At 42.2% G+C, this 15,768-nt stretch overlaps 1 protein-coding gene across 1 annotated transcript in view; it reads left to right on the forward strand.

Moving 5' to 3' along the window:
• FAM124A (family with sequence similarity 124 member A) overlaps positions 1-15,768 on the forward strand; it is a 38,253-nt gene that overhangs the window by 12,870 nt on the left and 9,615 nt on the right. Inside the window, exon 3 of the mRNA XM_005516778.2 lies at positions 13,972-14,711. Within this exon, the coding sequence (XP_005516835.2) occupies positions 13,972-14,711 (740 nt within the window). The remainder of the gene's footprint in view (positions 1-13,971; positions 14,712-15,768) is intronic.

The following is a 15,768-nucleotide window of genomic DNA, read 5'->3' on the forward strand; positions in this document are numbered from 1 at the left end:
GAAGGATTGCAGGGGTCCTATTCGCTAGTACCAGTGAGGCTCCAATTTCAGTGTTTAACAAATGAATAATCTTTTCACTTTCTGGATAAACTCCACTGGAGAGTTTTCCACAGACATGCCAAGAAAAGGTTGAGAAAGACTTAGCAGGTGAATCAACTACAGTTTCTATCACAGCAGCTGAGCAAACAGCAGGACTTTGCACCAATGCAAAGTTGAACAGGAACTCCAGACCCCCCAAGTCAGAAAACCTCATCGGCTGCTAAATGCCAGTGGCAGGATCATTCTGTATTTATTTCTAGTACTTTTTTTCCCCTGAGCACATGGCAGCAGCTATTGTGGTCATTGTACTGCTTCAGCAGTTCAAAGCCCTGCCTGGTGGATTGTCTGGACCTTGGGTTTTTGGCAGCCTCTCACTTCTTTTCTTCTTTGCCCTTATGTCCCAGCTTCAGACAACCAAAAATGCTTTTTACTGGCAGCATTCATCTAACGTTTGTGGTTTTGTACAGCAGGTAATTTGGGGACAAGAAGCAAAGTTTGCAGAGTGTGTGTGTTTTGACAAGAAGAGGCAGCAGGTGCCTGCTGTGCGGGCTCTGGCTGTTGTCAGGGTGACTGTGGACTTTGCCTTGTCCTATTGAGTTGAGTAAAAATGTCACGCAAACCTGTCTGCAGGATGATGCATCTGGAGGTATAACAGCTTTCAAAGGTTCAGCAGTGTGATTGCAGTGAAGAGAAATGCTTTTTTTTTTTTTTAATTTACCTGAATGCTGGTGTGAGTAGTTACTTTTTCCTGTGTTCTTTAGGAGAAAGAGTGCTTTGTCTTTTTGGGATGTTCTGCCTATTGGTGTGCTCTTCATTAATCTAGGAAATGCATTAACCTTCTTTCTCCTCATATTTTCAATTACCTTTTCAATTATGGTTTTCAATTACCATTTAAGCATCCCTAATCCTTTATGAGAGAGAATTGTGCTAGGCACTTTACACCCACAGAAGGGACCTTTACCTGAAATACATAATGCCAAAATACAAAGACCATAAGTGGTGTATGGATACAGACAATCAGAATCACAAAGAAATAATTAATTAGTGTTGGTTGGCACAATAAACATCAGTCTCCGTACATCATAATTTTAATTATCTTCAGATTGCTTTGAGCTGTGTGTTCCATGGATGATTTTCAACTAGGGAGGAGGAGTTTTAATGGGGGCTGCTTATTACCTCTTCTGTTTAATTTTTGCATTGATGATAATGGCTCTTCAGAATGACACAAACCAGAAATGGACAGTTTTGGAACATGACTTTTGTCATTTGTAACATTCACAAAGGATGAGAGGAAATGGCCTCAAATTGCACCAGGGGAAGTTTGTATTAGATATTAGGAAAAATTTCTCCACTGAAAATGTGGTCAGGCATTGGAACAGGCTGCCCAGGGAAGCGGTGAGGTCACCATCCCTGGAACTACGTGGATGTGGCACTCAAGGATGTGATTTAGTGGTGAACAGGGCAGTGTTAGGTTAATGGCTGGATTCAATGATCTTAGAGGTATTTTCCTACCTTAAAAATTCTATGATTTGAAGTATTACACACCTAGTCAGCCCTGGAGCCAATATAACTCGGTTGTCTTAGAAATGATTGTGGAAGAGAATGACTTTTTTTTTTTTTGTCTGGCAGTCAAGTAAGTGCCTGAATACACATTTGTACTGGTCCAGCTAAGTTGGTAAGTGAAATATAAAAATGGTCCTATTATAGGATAAGATGCAAATTTCTGGAAGAGTTTAGAGCATTTGAAATTTTAGAACCCTGTAGCATGCAGTAGTTCAGGTTGTGCTTCTCAGTGAGGTAAAGGGCAAGCTTGTCACCTACCTGCTTTGCAGTTGGAAAAGTGGTAATTCACCTTCCCCTGCTCCCCTGCCTTTCCTTAGCATCTAGGAAACAAATGAGTCCTTGTAGGGTGCTCCTATTCTTTTGTGCTAAACCTGAGAGCTGGGGCATTAAAATTTTTATTTCCATGTTGCACGTACCCACGTTCCTAGCCCATGGAATTTCACCCACTTTCTGTTTCTAGAAATCAAACACAAGAAAGTTTGTTTTGGCAGATATAAAATATGTGGGTTACTGCACATGTTTCTTTTTAATAAATGCTCTTTAATAAATATATATATATAATAAATATATAATAAATATAAAAAAATACATAATAATTAGTTAAATGTTAATTTATATTATATATATATATATATGTATATAAATGTTTGATGTTCTTTTTCTACGCCGGTATAAATTCAGATTTTTCTTATGGGATTTGGTCAAGGTTTGGCCAACATTTTGTCAGTGTCATCTGCATCAGCTCCCCAGGCTTGTGACCCTGTGGGAAGCCCACACTAGAGCAGGCTCCTGCCAGAACCTGCAGAGCCTTGAAGAGAGGAGCCCATGCTGGGAGCAGGTTTGCTGGCAGAGCTTCTGACCCCCATCAGGGGCCCACGCTGGAGCCCATTCCTGAAAGCCTGCAGCCCACAGAAGGAACCCACACTGGAGCAGTTTGTGAAGAAGGACACATGTTGGAGAAGTTCATGGAGGACTCTCTCCCGTGGGTGGGACCCCACCCTGGAGCAGGGGAAGAACTCCTCTCCCTGAGAAGGAAGCAGCAGCAGAAACGATGTGATGAACTGACTGTAACCCCCATTTCCCATCCCCGTGTGCCACTGCAGGGAAGGAGGTGGAGAATTAGGAGTAAACTTAATCCCAGGAAGGAGGGAGGGGTGGGGGCAGGTGTTTTTAAAATTTGTTTTATTTCTTATTATCCCGCTTTGATTCTGATTGGTAATAAATTCAACTCATTTCCCAAAATCAAGTCTGCTTGGCTCTTGACGGTAATTGGCGACTGATCTCTCCCTGTCCTTAACTCATGACCCTTTCATTAAATTTTCTCTCCCCTGCCCAGCTGAGGAGAGGAGTGATAGTGTGGTTTTGGTGCACATCTGGTCTCCAGCCAGGGTCAACACACCACAAGATGCCTTGTAACAAAAGCACAGGGAGAAATGGCTTCCTGTCATTTGTGTATCGTTTCAAAATCTGTCTTCAGTGAACTGTTAAAGGTGATGAAAACTAACCAGCAGCAGGAAGGGGGAGTGGCTCTGATTTTGGCTTTGAAAAATCTATCACAAAGCTTGAATTGCATAATACAGTTGCCTGCTTTAAGTTAGGTTAGTTCTGACTGATTCTGACCCAGGCACTGCTGGACTGGGTATCTTCTAAGTCTGTTTCTCTGAACAACATAATTTAATGAGTGTAAGGATATAATTATATTCTTTTATTGCTATACAAAATACACTGTAGTATATTGTTTCTTATTTCCATAGAGAATGGAGATGCTTTTACAATGGCTGGCAATAAGCTGTATTAAATACAATTATAAAAACAATTTACAGCATCAATTGCCAGCATCATACTGTATTTCCAGAAGGTGTTATTATAAAAAGAAGACTAATTAAAGTGAGGAAAAATGCAAGAGGAAATTGGACCTAAATCATGCAGAGTCTTAGCCTGCAGCATCTGTCAGTGTTGCAAATTCAGGTGTTTTATATAGTAATGAAAACTGAAGTGTCAGTTCCTGTGAAAAATAAAGCTGTGGAAAATAAAATACATCTTCTGCATATCTTGCCTGGCTCATGTTATGATGCCAGGGTAAAATGTGGTGCTGCTTCCCACTGTGGCAGGGTGCAGAATGCAAATGCCACTGGTACATGCAACTTAGCAGCCTTTGGCTGTGCAAAACATTTATGTAGCTGCTTGTCATCAGATTCCACTGTGATAGAGGACCAAATGCTTGCATACAGGATAAAAAAGTACAGTACTGATCCACAGAGACTTGAGCTTGGCAGGCACTTTGAGAGATGAGGCACAGCAGTGTGGATAAGGACATGGACAAAAGAATGTGTGAAACTTGAAATCAAGCCTCAGTTTGATTTTTGCATTCCAAGTGGCATTGACCACAAACATAGCATTGCCCTCGTTAAGACTGAAGTTCCTGTTCAAATTTGTCTGGCTCAGAGCAACCTATGTATCTCTGTTTTTTGTAAAATTCAGAGTTCCAGTCTTCGAGAGCATTTAGCATGCACCAAGCTGTGTGTCCCATGGCTTAATTACTTTCTACTGGCTTGGTGCTAGCTTGGGATTTCTGTATCAAGGATGTGTGTACCCTAAACAGTTACTGGACCAGAGTTATCAAAACATTGTTTACAGTTGTTTGGTATACTCTTTTCTGACCACATCCAGTCAGGTTTTTCTTTCTTGTCATACAGATACAGCAGATGAAAACTGGACTAGTTATTAAAAAAGAATAATGTGCATGGATGACAATGTAAATGTTTTTCTAGCTCCGTTTTTAAGCCCACATAGTCATCATCAAAACCATGTAACCAAATACATCCTCATTTTAATAATCCAAGTGTATTTCAGAAGCATAGGAAATCTTTGGTAGACACTGAGCTATTGAGTGCCATAGAGTTGTAGTAAAATCTTACAGGAAATATGTTAGAGAAAGTTAAATTGGATTATTTGGTGATGTGGGTTAAATATCCCCCTGTGGAAGTGTTACTGCTGCTGTCTCAGAAAACCACAAGGAGGTTTAGGCAGCCATTTAGTGGGTGTTTTAACCCTGAGAAATGGGTTGCAGGAAAGATCTTGGCACTCTTAAGTTCAACTGGTACAGTGATGAGAATGATCTCAAAATTGTTGCTATGTCTGTCTGGATTGTTAAAGCCCAAAGAGGGAAGCTAAAAAAATAAATCTGTCCCATGGCAACTCCTGACTCAGAGGCACTAGTTGGGGTAGAACAGGAAAAGCCATCTGAGTCACCGAGTCAAGTAACAAAACACTTGTGAAGGCTGAAGTTATTAAGGCAGTTTCTACTAAATGCTGCCAATGCCAACAGTTGGTATCCTCATGGCCATAGTACATTATCATGGGGTACTTCCTTTCATCTGAACTTTTAAAAATAAATAAATACCATTTGTTTATGCATGCTCAGTAGAAACTGGGGCATTTGGTAAAACTGCATGCCACATTCTAGAGCAGTACATGTCCTCTGCCTGCCTTGTTTTTGTTGGTACCACACTTGTTGATTCATAGTTTAGGGGAAAAAAATTAAAAATTGTATCTATAGTTTATAAAACGTTAATGAAATGTTTACCAGGTGACTCCTGGCTGCCATCCTGGGGGACCAGGATGGTGCATGGACAACGAAGCATTCTTTTTGTTCCTGCTTCCCTTTTCCATCAGCTGGTAGGGGGTGGATCCTTTGAACCACACACTGCTGTCAGCTGGAAGGATTATGAGATTCAAAGTAATCTGACACTACTGCCAAGTCCAAATGGGTTCTTTGCTGTAATGCTGATGTTGTTCATTGTCTGCAGAGACACAAATGTGGCAATGCTCGGCAATGCCTCAGGGTTTGATCCCATATTGTCTTTGGTTGTGTCTTCAGCATAGATCTTTTGGTGTGACTTCTGCCTCCTCTCTGGCTGGCTTTCCCTGCCACATCTTTGTGATACCAGGAAGATTTGTGCAAAAGCACAGGCTGATTAAAAGAGGTCTGTCTGAAAATTAACATTTTTAGCCAAACCAGTTTTCTGACTACCACCACCAGACACAATCCTCACTATTTCAGAAGTCTGAGAGTTTCTTTTCAGTATGTTCAGCAAGCTCTTTCAACTTGCATCTAGACCTGACACATGGGAAGCACTGGAAACACTTAGCTGAGAATAGTAGAGGGAAGACTGCCAGCAGTAAAGTCTTAAATTGTCTTAAGCCCATCATAAAATCACACTTTCAGTTAACTAAAGTACATTGTGTGTGGTATGGAGCTCATTGTTGGACTGAATTTGTTAGCTGCTCAAGAGTGCAGTGTTCCTTGGGCTTTTTTTTTTAAGGCAGTGTTCTTCGTGCCCTTTTGTAAAAAACATTTTTGAGAATCAGCTTTTCACAGGAGTGGAATTTTAAGAAAACACAATGCCTGTAATCAGAGGACTTTGGAAATTATGGTGTTGGATGCAGTTTTTTACAGCTTTTGATTTACTAGTGGTTGCTGATGGGAGTTTTATTATGTAGTAATTTATATACGTAGTAGTTGAATTACACACACAACTTGCAATTGAATTACACACTGCTGCTCTCTACAGAATCTGGTATTTATACCAAATACCAGTGTCTGGGTTCTTGCCAAGAGCTATGAAGAACTGTGATCCTTATCTGTGGTTGAGGAGAGTATTGAAGCCTTCAGTGCTCTCCAGAGGATAAGTAGATGATAAGGCTATTGGGTTTTTAAATTGAAATTTGGATTATTTCTAACAAGGTAACATAATATTCAAGCAGCGTATTTTGCGGGAGGAGAACACCAGGCAGCCAAAATAAGAAGCTCATGGAGAAGCCCAGAGCATTGGCAGAAAAATCATTATCTTACAGGGTGTTTGTAAGGAATTGCCAAGCAGCTTACTTGCTTGTGACCATGGTGTGAAAACACCCACTGTAGATTCCTAAGTTTGTTTGCATGAAGATCCCATCCACTGTCTTCTCAGAGCTGGGAGTCCTTTCTTCATTTAGTGCTTAATATACAATGAGCACAGCCTCTGCTTTGACATGCCTCCAGGCTCCATAAAGCCTGGGTGGAATACACACACCCAGCAAAAAGTGTCAGGAACATGGGATTACGCATTCAGGAACACAATATGGCATTCTCATCCTTTCTTTTTAGCCTGCTTCTGAAGGGAAACATGATGTGAACTTGTGCCATCTTTCTTCACAGAGACACTAGCTTCCCAAGGTTTCACTGGAACTGAATGAAATACACTAGGACAAGATGGAGAAAAATACTAACATGAGTTCAAGTTACTCCTTTTTCTAACCTACAGCTGGACAGTCAGCCCACAGGTAGCACACACATCCTTTTATACCAAGCATGAGCTGTTCCTCAGCTACCGGGTGGTGAGGGGATAAGTGAGAAATCTGCAGTACTATGAATGAAGAGAGGAGGGAAATGGCTGAGAATGTATCTGTGACCCAAGGAGTGACCCTGACTCTTTGCCTTGGTATGAACAATCAGCACCTGACTAAAAAAGTCAGAGAAGTTGGGTTTAGAGGATATAATGGAAGGCATTCAAGATCTTTTCTTCTATAACACTCACCACAAAACCAATTCTCATTTGTGGACAAGGAGTACAGCAAAGTAATGTAATAGAACAAGATAATGTATATAGGCCCACACAGATGAGGCACCCAAGATGGAAACATGTTCAGTGGAGAGTGATGAGCCATATCTGAGGTTTGACTCTGCTTCTCACCTTGGGCTACAAAAGCAGCCCAGGACAGCCAGCCATGGGCTGGAGGGACATCCATCAGGTCCATAACCTTCCATGGGAGGACTCTGTGCCACAAAAGTTGTGATTCCTGTGAAGGAGATGAGGGTCACATAGCTCTGAAGAGGGCTGAGATGGCACCACAGATTGCAAATGGAAGAGGGAGTGCCAGGTATTGTTGCATTATCAGCTTAAGAAATGTAGCCACACAAGCGCTCAGGGCAAGAGAAGGGAAGGCAGCAGGAGTAGACGGAGAGGTGAAGGATGTGAGATGGCCCCTTTCAACAGCAGCTTAAATTGATCATGAAAAGTTAACTTTAGGCAGGTCAGGAGAAGATAACTTCTCCCAGGTGAGGGAGGGATGAAAATTCACTGGAGCTGGAGCACAGTGTGGAGTTTCAGCACGAGTTATACCATCTAAAAGCAAAGGTACAATGTTTAGATCTGCCATTGCCTTTGCTTGATCATGCAAGGCCTCTGGGGGCATTAAGTGTCAGTTGTTGACAAGATTCATTACCTCAGGACTGGCTGCAGTGCTGTACAATAAGGGTAGTAATTAGTCCTCATAAGACTGTTCATATTAATGTACCAGAGGTTTGACTCTCCATCAGAGAGAAAATGGGCCTAATTTTGGGCTTATTTTTTTTTGCTCAGGGGTTTTTTGTTACTGTACTAAAGCTCCTGGAGGAGCAGACTGGCCATTTTGCTGTGCTTTTCTGTGTGTTGGTCTTTGGTTCCTTAGCAGAGATGAAGGAGTGAGCATTGTAGAAGATTCAACTGCAGTTCTTCAGGAAAATTATGTTCTGAGGGGAGCATGAAAGAGGTTTCTCCACTTGGCACTGTGCTGTGCAGAATATCCCATTTCTTCTTGCTTCTGAGCATCCTTCCTGAGTTTGAGGTAGTGTGCAAAGCATGGCATGCTGAGAAGCACATTATCCAGCAGCCCTGCATTTGTCAGATGCTATTAAGCAGCAGGGAAAGAGGATGGAGGAGCTGGTGAATCTGTCACATCCTGCTTGTTCAAAAGATTATTGATGCTGCATAATTCATCAAAGCATGACCAACCTAGCGGTGGGTTCTGCTGCCAGAGGTGTCCAGTTCTGTTGCAGCTGGCCATAAAACCATGATCCTTGTTTATGAAAATAGCCTCTGACTTTGTGTCTGCCTGTGAGCCTTTCAATTAGTACACATAAAAGGATCACTCTTGCCTCGGACTCAGATAAAATGTGAAGATCCTATTCACTGAGAAATGCTACTGTTTTGACATTTTCTTGTGTTTTGCAATGTGATGGAAGTATGGAAGTACTGATACTTTCTGTGCAACAGCAGTCCTGGCAAATTTTAATTGGAAATATTATAGTGCCTTTTTTTTCCTGACATTATTTATACAGTGTTTGGGATTATTTTACATTCCCACAGTTGAAATATTTTGATTGATTAACAGTGAAAAAATATGCTGTTTTGTAATGTTTGGTTTTGCATTACTTCATTTCTTCCTAATAGCAGTAATTTCTTGATAATGAAGTACTGCTTGATAGGAGTTGAAGTTCAGAAGCTTGGCAAATTCACCCTGAACCTCTCCTGTTGCCCGATTTACATCTCTGGTACTGCATCATGCAATTTGGCCAAATGAAATTTCAAGTCTTACTGCCTGATGTAGTGATAGAGGAATCTGGTCTGTATGGCGTAAGACAGGTTCAGATATTGATTCTCAAGAAGCAGCATGCTGTGGTGGAAAATATGGAAGTTTGTGTTCTAGTGTTCTGATTCTCAATGCAATATCACTGGAAAAAAATATTAAAAAAAAATTCAATTATTTTTAGGTTGGATATTTTCTCTGTGTTTCCTGTATAGAAGATTGAAAATGTATGTGGCTAGAAAACTGAAAATATCTGCCACAATTTGGAAATGCTGCTAACAAGGACCAAGAACCAGTCTGCCTAAAATCTCACTTCATTGTAAATTCAATCCTATCTTACAAAACTTACCAGGTTTCCTTGGCCCTTTAGGTAACTTTTCTTTAAACAAGTCCTGGTAAGTCTGAGAGGTCTTTAGGTTCACCCTTTGTTTCACCAGCACAGGTGAGACAGAGGAGAGACATTTCAGGAGAAAAGGTATTTATATCCTTCCTAAGCTCTGCTGTGGGATGAGTTTAGTCCCCTGAAGAAGCCTGGAAAATCAGATCTCATCAAGACTGCTGAAGATGGTGACTTCTCCTGAAATAAAAAAAAGTAGTTGGAACACTGCCATGGGAAGGAATGGGTCTTTGCTCAGGGCACCTCCAGAGGGAATGTAACCTGGGTATGTCTCAGTGTGAAAGAGGGACCAAACTGCCAGGTCATGGCCAGAGTTTTGCTCAAGCAAGGTGTGCAAGAGACCTAGGGCCAAAAAGCAAATGAAAGAGGGAGACTTCTCTAACCTAGGATTATGCAGGTGATGTGGAAGAAAACTCTAGGGACATTTTGCCTCTTGTGTGGGTTAAAGTTAAATGCATACTGTATTTCTTATGTATTTCCTGGGGGGAGAAGGAGTGTTAGATTCAGTTCTCTGTAACTGCAGACGAGTCTAGCTGCTTCCCAGCTGCTGGGGGTTCTGTCCTGACCTTACACCCACTTGGGCCTGCCTTGGGTCAGGAACCCTGCCTTCCCAGCCAGCAAAAGTGATACCTGAGTCCTCATGGCACCTCTCAGGGGTGGTGGCTGTCCCCCCAGCCACTTAACCCATTGCTTTCCACTCCACCCATGGGTATTTGTGTCACTAGATCATAGAATCATAACGTTATTTAAGTTGGAAGACACCTCTAAGATCATCGAGTCCAACCATTAACCCAGTACTGTCAAATCCACCACTAAGCCATGTCACCACATGCCACATCTACCTGCCCGTTAAATACTTCCAGGGATGGGAACTGCACCACTGCCATGGGCAGCCTGTTCCAAAGCTTGACAACCCTTTTGGTGAAGAGATTGCTCCTAATACCCAGTTTAAGCCTCCACCGGTGCAACTTGAGGGCATTTCCTCTTGTCTGATCACTTGTTAGTTGTGTGGAGAGACCAACTCCCACCCGGCTACACCCTCCCTTCAGGCACTTGTAAAGAGTGACAAGGTCTCCCCTGAGCCTCCTTTTCTCCAGGCTAAACATCCCCAGCTCCCTCAGCCGCTCATCATCAGATCTCTTCTCTACACCTTTCACCAGCCCCTGTTCTCATAGCTACCCAGCCAGGCAGCTCTGGATGCTAAGAGAGTTGTCCTCTGCAGGTGCTGCTGTTCCCTACAGAGTGAGTGGAGGAAAAGAATGAGGAAGGCAAGATCATCCTCCACAGGTTTTTCAGAGGTGGCTGCTTCTCTCCATGTATGCAGCAGGTGATGTAGACAACTGTGGAGAGCTGGGATAGCAAGTTGCCAAGCCCAGGCAGCTTCAGGTGTGGGGAAGTCACCAAAATGAGGTGGTTGGCACAGGCAGACTTGACAGCACCCACTTCTTTCTTTCAGATTGTCCTACTGATGAAAACATCCTGATTTCTGGGCGGGACAAGGAGGGCAGGAAGAACCACAGGGCTGGACTGCCATTCTGCTTTGCAGGATTTTCTTTTATCTCAGCTCAGCAGAATCACATCGGCAACAAAATAGAAATAATATGTAGAGGAGGACCCATACAATCATAAAATATCAGGGCCACCTTCCACTCCCAGTTTTAAGAGGTCATGTGTAACAGCTCCACAGCATTTGGGCTGACTACTTTAACCTCTCATGGGCGGTTAGTACTACATAGCAGAGGAGTAAAAAGTGTAGAATTGTAAAATACTCTTTCAATCCTGGTAGTAATTACCTCTTAGCAAAGTTAGTGCTTTGCCAACTCAGAGAGACCTAATCCCCTTCTGTCATAGGAAGAGGAAAAAAATGTAATAGCTGTGAGAACTGTGAAGCTTATTTTCAAATTGATGCCTCAGCATTTTGATATTTTCTGTGGGATTAACTAGTAACACAGGAAGGCTAATACATATGCAGAGCTTTCATTTGCTTCTGTAACAATTTGCCCCGGGACAAATTGAACCGTGTCATGAGAAATTGTGTTGTTTCCCCTCCTTTGTCAGATGAAGGTAAAAGACTTGTTAGCAACATAGAAACAATTTGCAACTGATTTTCATTTCAAGGAAGGTTTCTCCTTGCCTCGTGTTTCTGCTTAAGTTCCTCTTTTTGTTACCCAAACAGAAAGAGCTGCCATTTTAGAAGCACAGAAGCCACATAACGAAACATGTAAAAGCATCTGTGCTAACATAAAATAGAACTGAAGCTCTTTTTGTACTGATCTGTTGCACTCACATAGTTGCTGCTAGCTCAAAAAGATGATTTGCTCTGCTCTGTATAACTCAGGCTCCTAAGGATGGCTTTGTGCTGTGCCTCTGAGGCTGGTTCTGCGAGCATCTGGTGCTGATGGGCACAGGCAGCGATGGCTGCAGAATACTAATGCTGCCACTGGCTCCCACAAGGCTCCACTTCAGAAAAATGCTCTAGCCATTCAGTGTCCATGCACCATGCTGAGCAACAGGAGGGTAGAAAAGCCGTGCAGCCGTGCTCAGGGATATTTTTTTTTTTTTTTAATGTAGGGCAAGAAGCTGACAGCAGCGATGGCTCTGTGCTTCACATTGTTGTGCCCAGGCTTCTTTCAGAGCTGCAGTCATTTATATGCATAAATATCAAACCTGTCACTTGTTGCAGGCTTGGATAGCATTTGTGTAACAAAGGAATCAGAGAGAGAAAAAAAGTGAACATCTTCTATTCCGGTCTTAGAAAATGAATGACTGACTACGTAGTTATCAGGTTTCAGGTTTTATTAAATCACTGTCCTCTGCAACTTGTTTTCCTTCCTGTTCTGCTGTCCAATGTAGAGGACCTCCCCCCACACCCCTTTTGTCTTTCTCCCACACTGTGCCTACCCACAGGGGGTATCTCAAAGAATTACCTACCAGTAATGACTGCCACAGCAAAGCCTCTTGCCACATACTGACACCATTTTTCCTTTTGCTTCAATTTTTTTTCTTCCATTAGCCATCTGACAAAGTCACTCCACATCACCCATTTCATGAAGAGATAGGAGAATTGTATTTTTGATTACTTACTTGGTTTTTCTTTATCTCCCCTAGGCAAGATGCTTGCTTGCTATTTGCTCTGCATACCATATCTTTCTGCAGCTTCTAAATTGAGGCTGACATTGTGTTTACCAGTCATCTCTGTCTGCAAAGCTATGCAGTTGCATCTAAATTTTCTCTGGGTCTTGCAGCTATTCTATATTGAAAGACAGCTAAAATACACTCCTCGCACAAAGCTGCTTTTCCATTAAAGCAATTGGTGAAGTATCACAAGAATGTTGTTCTGATGCCAGGAGGGAGGAGGGAGAGGTTTGTACTGATTGCTAATAGGAGGGGGAATAGCCTTTGAGACAATCCCCTTATTAAATGTGGTCTGCACGATGAAAAGCTTGGGAAGTCTTTTTAAGGCTTCTCACATTTAGGCTTTGTGCCCAAGCTCAGGGTCTCAGATGTGGAGGTGGTTTCAGAATACCACACAAGGGGAGCCATTACAGCAAAAATATCAAGGTTACTTGGTTAATTTATTAAATTGTCTTGGATCACCATGCCTCTTTATTGGCATGTAACTCCAGCAGAAAAGAAGTAACAGTTTCTCCTTAGACCTCTAACCAGCCAGTGCTCTGCTGGGCTATCAAAGAAGTTTCAGGGACAAACAAGAGATAGAGCCCCTCTGAACATTGCCAGTGTTAACTAGAGGTTTCTTTTTTTCCCCTCAGTAAGTGTATTTTTTTTGTGCCTCCTCCCTTTAAAAGTCTTCCCTAATTTTTAAATTAAATTGTTAAGAAAACCTTGAACCAGTAGTATTACAGTCCTGATAGTCTAAAATATAAACAGTGCAGGATTTGTAGGGACAAGTAATATATTTTTCTAAAGAAAGACCTGTGTGCCTGAAGGCTTGTCTGCTTTTTTTTTTTTTTTTTTTTTTTTTTTTACCAGCTGTATCAGTTGGTCTAATAAAAAATATTACCTTTCCCTACAAACATTGCCCTACTTATTAGAACGGTTGCCTCCAGGACATATAACACTTAACTGTGTGTAAAATTCCAGAGTCAGGGTGATAGAGTTGAGTTCAATGGTGTGATTTCCATGCCCTGAGCCAACTGGCAAAAATGAAAACAAGGTGGGATGAACACTCTCCACCCTTATCATTCTGCACATCATTAATGTCCCTTACAGCCCCACTCTACATCAGTATTTTTGTCTTCCCTACCTCTCAACTGTATGGAACAGGCCTTTTCTAACATAGAAATGCACAGTGAGTAGCATCTATTGGATGCATCTATTGATCTCAGCAAAACAGCAACTCTTATGGTACGCTTGATGAAACTTTTCTCTGCCTTCTAATTATTTTCTTGGTTGCTATATCATTGCACATTTTGTTGTTGTTGTTGTTTACTACAAATGAGATTCAGAGAGATGGAGAAAAAGAAAAGCCCACTATGTCTGAGTAAACTATTTCTCCTTTAAGGGTCACCTAAGTGTTGTAAACTTGGTTGCAAATCTTAAAGGACTTTTTTTTTTTAATGTTTCAGGTGAACTTTCTGTGGAAGGCATACAAGACCCATTCCTTGTTAGCGTACATATTATCACAGACCCGGGTGAATCCAAGACTCTCCAGCAGGCCATCGATAAGCTTCTAGCCTGGATCCATCCAGACCTCCAGCTGTTTCGGGTCTCAGAAAGACGAGTGCCCAGGAAGCGCAGGAAGCCAGTCAAGGCTGGTGTTTCTCAGCCAGCCCTTGCTGTCATTCTGTTCCTGCAGGAGGAGTATGGAGAAGAACCCATCTTGCAGCTCCATGAAACTTTTCAGCGGCCACCTTGGCATTACCACCATACAGAGCTAATGCACGGGAAATTCCTCCCTTACCTCCCCTGCAGCCAAGACTTTTACACGTTGGCTCCAGAGACTCCTCTGTGGGCCATTCGTCCAGTGCACTATGGGAAAGAAATGATCCGCTTCACCATATACTGCAGGAATGAAAATTTTGTGGACATTTTGAAACTGTATGAGTTAATACTGAAGAGACCAATGTGTCAGAAAAAAGCAGACTTTTGTGTTTTTCCTGTCTATTCCAACATGGAAATAGACATTCAGTTTTCTTTAAAAAAACTCCCAAAGGGACAAGTTCCGGTGAGGACAGAGTCAGCCGTGCTGGAGTTTAGAGTAAAAGATGTGGGGCAGCTTGTGCCTCTCTTGCCCAACCCTTGCAGCCCCATCAGTGAAGGCAGGTGGCAGACAGAAGACCATGATGGAAATACGATCCTTTTGCAGGTAAGCTCAGTACACAGGGAAATAGAAGCATATTTCTTGGATTTTGTGCAGGAAAGCTTAACCTGCACTGACAGTTGCCCTTCGGTTGGTTGCTTGGTGGCTTGGGTTTTTTTTGCTCTATCCTCGGAGCAACAGCCAGGACGGTACTGCTGAAGAAAGAATTTGAAACCCCTTGCTGTGTTGTGTAACTGATCACAAAAGCAGTGAATGATGTTATCCAGATATCAGTCAACCTCAGTTTATGCTAAGAGTGATGTGAGATGAGATAGCTGTTTAAAAAAATGAGGAGATAAGGAATTATGAGCCCAAGTGGAGAAATCAAGGCTGGTGAGTGTAGTTTCATAAGAAGTATGGGCACAGAACTGACAGAGAATTTTTAAATAGCCCTAAGTTATGAGATCTTTATGGAAGACAAGCAGAAGTTCTAATGGTACTCCTTATTTTCTAGCATCACTGGATGACAAACTGCATCTCTCTTTTGCACTGTGATTATCAGGATGAAGAGAGAGGTGATGAAGGAAAGAAATGCACCCTGAAGAGCAGCCTAAGAGAGACATTCCCACAGATTCTCTTTCTGAACTAATCTCAAGTGCTCATAACTGAATCCTGAGAGTTTGTTTATTAGGACATCTGTAGGCACCATATCTGGGCAATATATCAGCATGCTCTGCTCCACTTCACTACATCCAAGGGAGATAAAAGGATAAGCAGCAAACCCTTAATAGCTGCCTGCCCTGCAGAGGGGTATCTGTGGCAATCCAGAGCCAGGTTATTGTGCACTCTTGCACTGCAGAGGTATTTATTGCTGCTTACATTCAAATCAAGGAGTGCAGTCCCTCACCTTTATAAGCTTTTGTTCAGATTTCAAAGGGTATTCTTTTGGAGTCAATTTCATTCATGTGGCTTGTCCAGTTGTCTGACCTTTCTGTGAAAGGCACATCGTGGGTGCCATCCTTTCACCATACAGACCTCCCAGTATGCAGAGAGGTGTGAACAACCCTCTGTAGCACAGTGCCTCTGGGTTTCCCCCTTTGGTTTCTCCCATTTCCTAGGACTT

This window comes from Pseudopodoces humilis, chromosome 2 (genome assembly GCF_049639895.1).
Source record: "Pseudopodoces humilis isolate 2021_Gansu_Grassland_sample_001 chromosome 2, ASM4963989v1, whole genome shotgun sequence".
NCBI lineage: Eukaryota > Metazoa > Chordata > Aves > Passeriformes > Paridae > Pseudopodoces > Pseudopodoces humilis.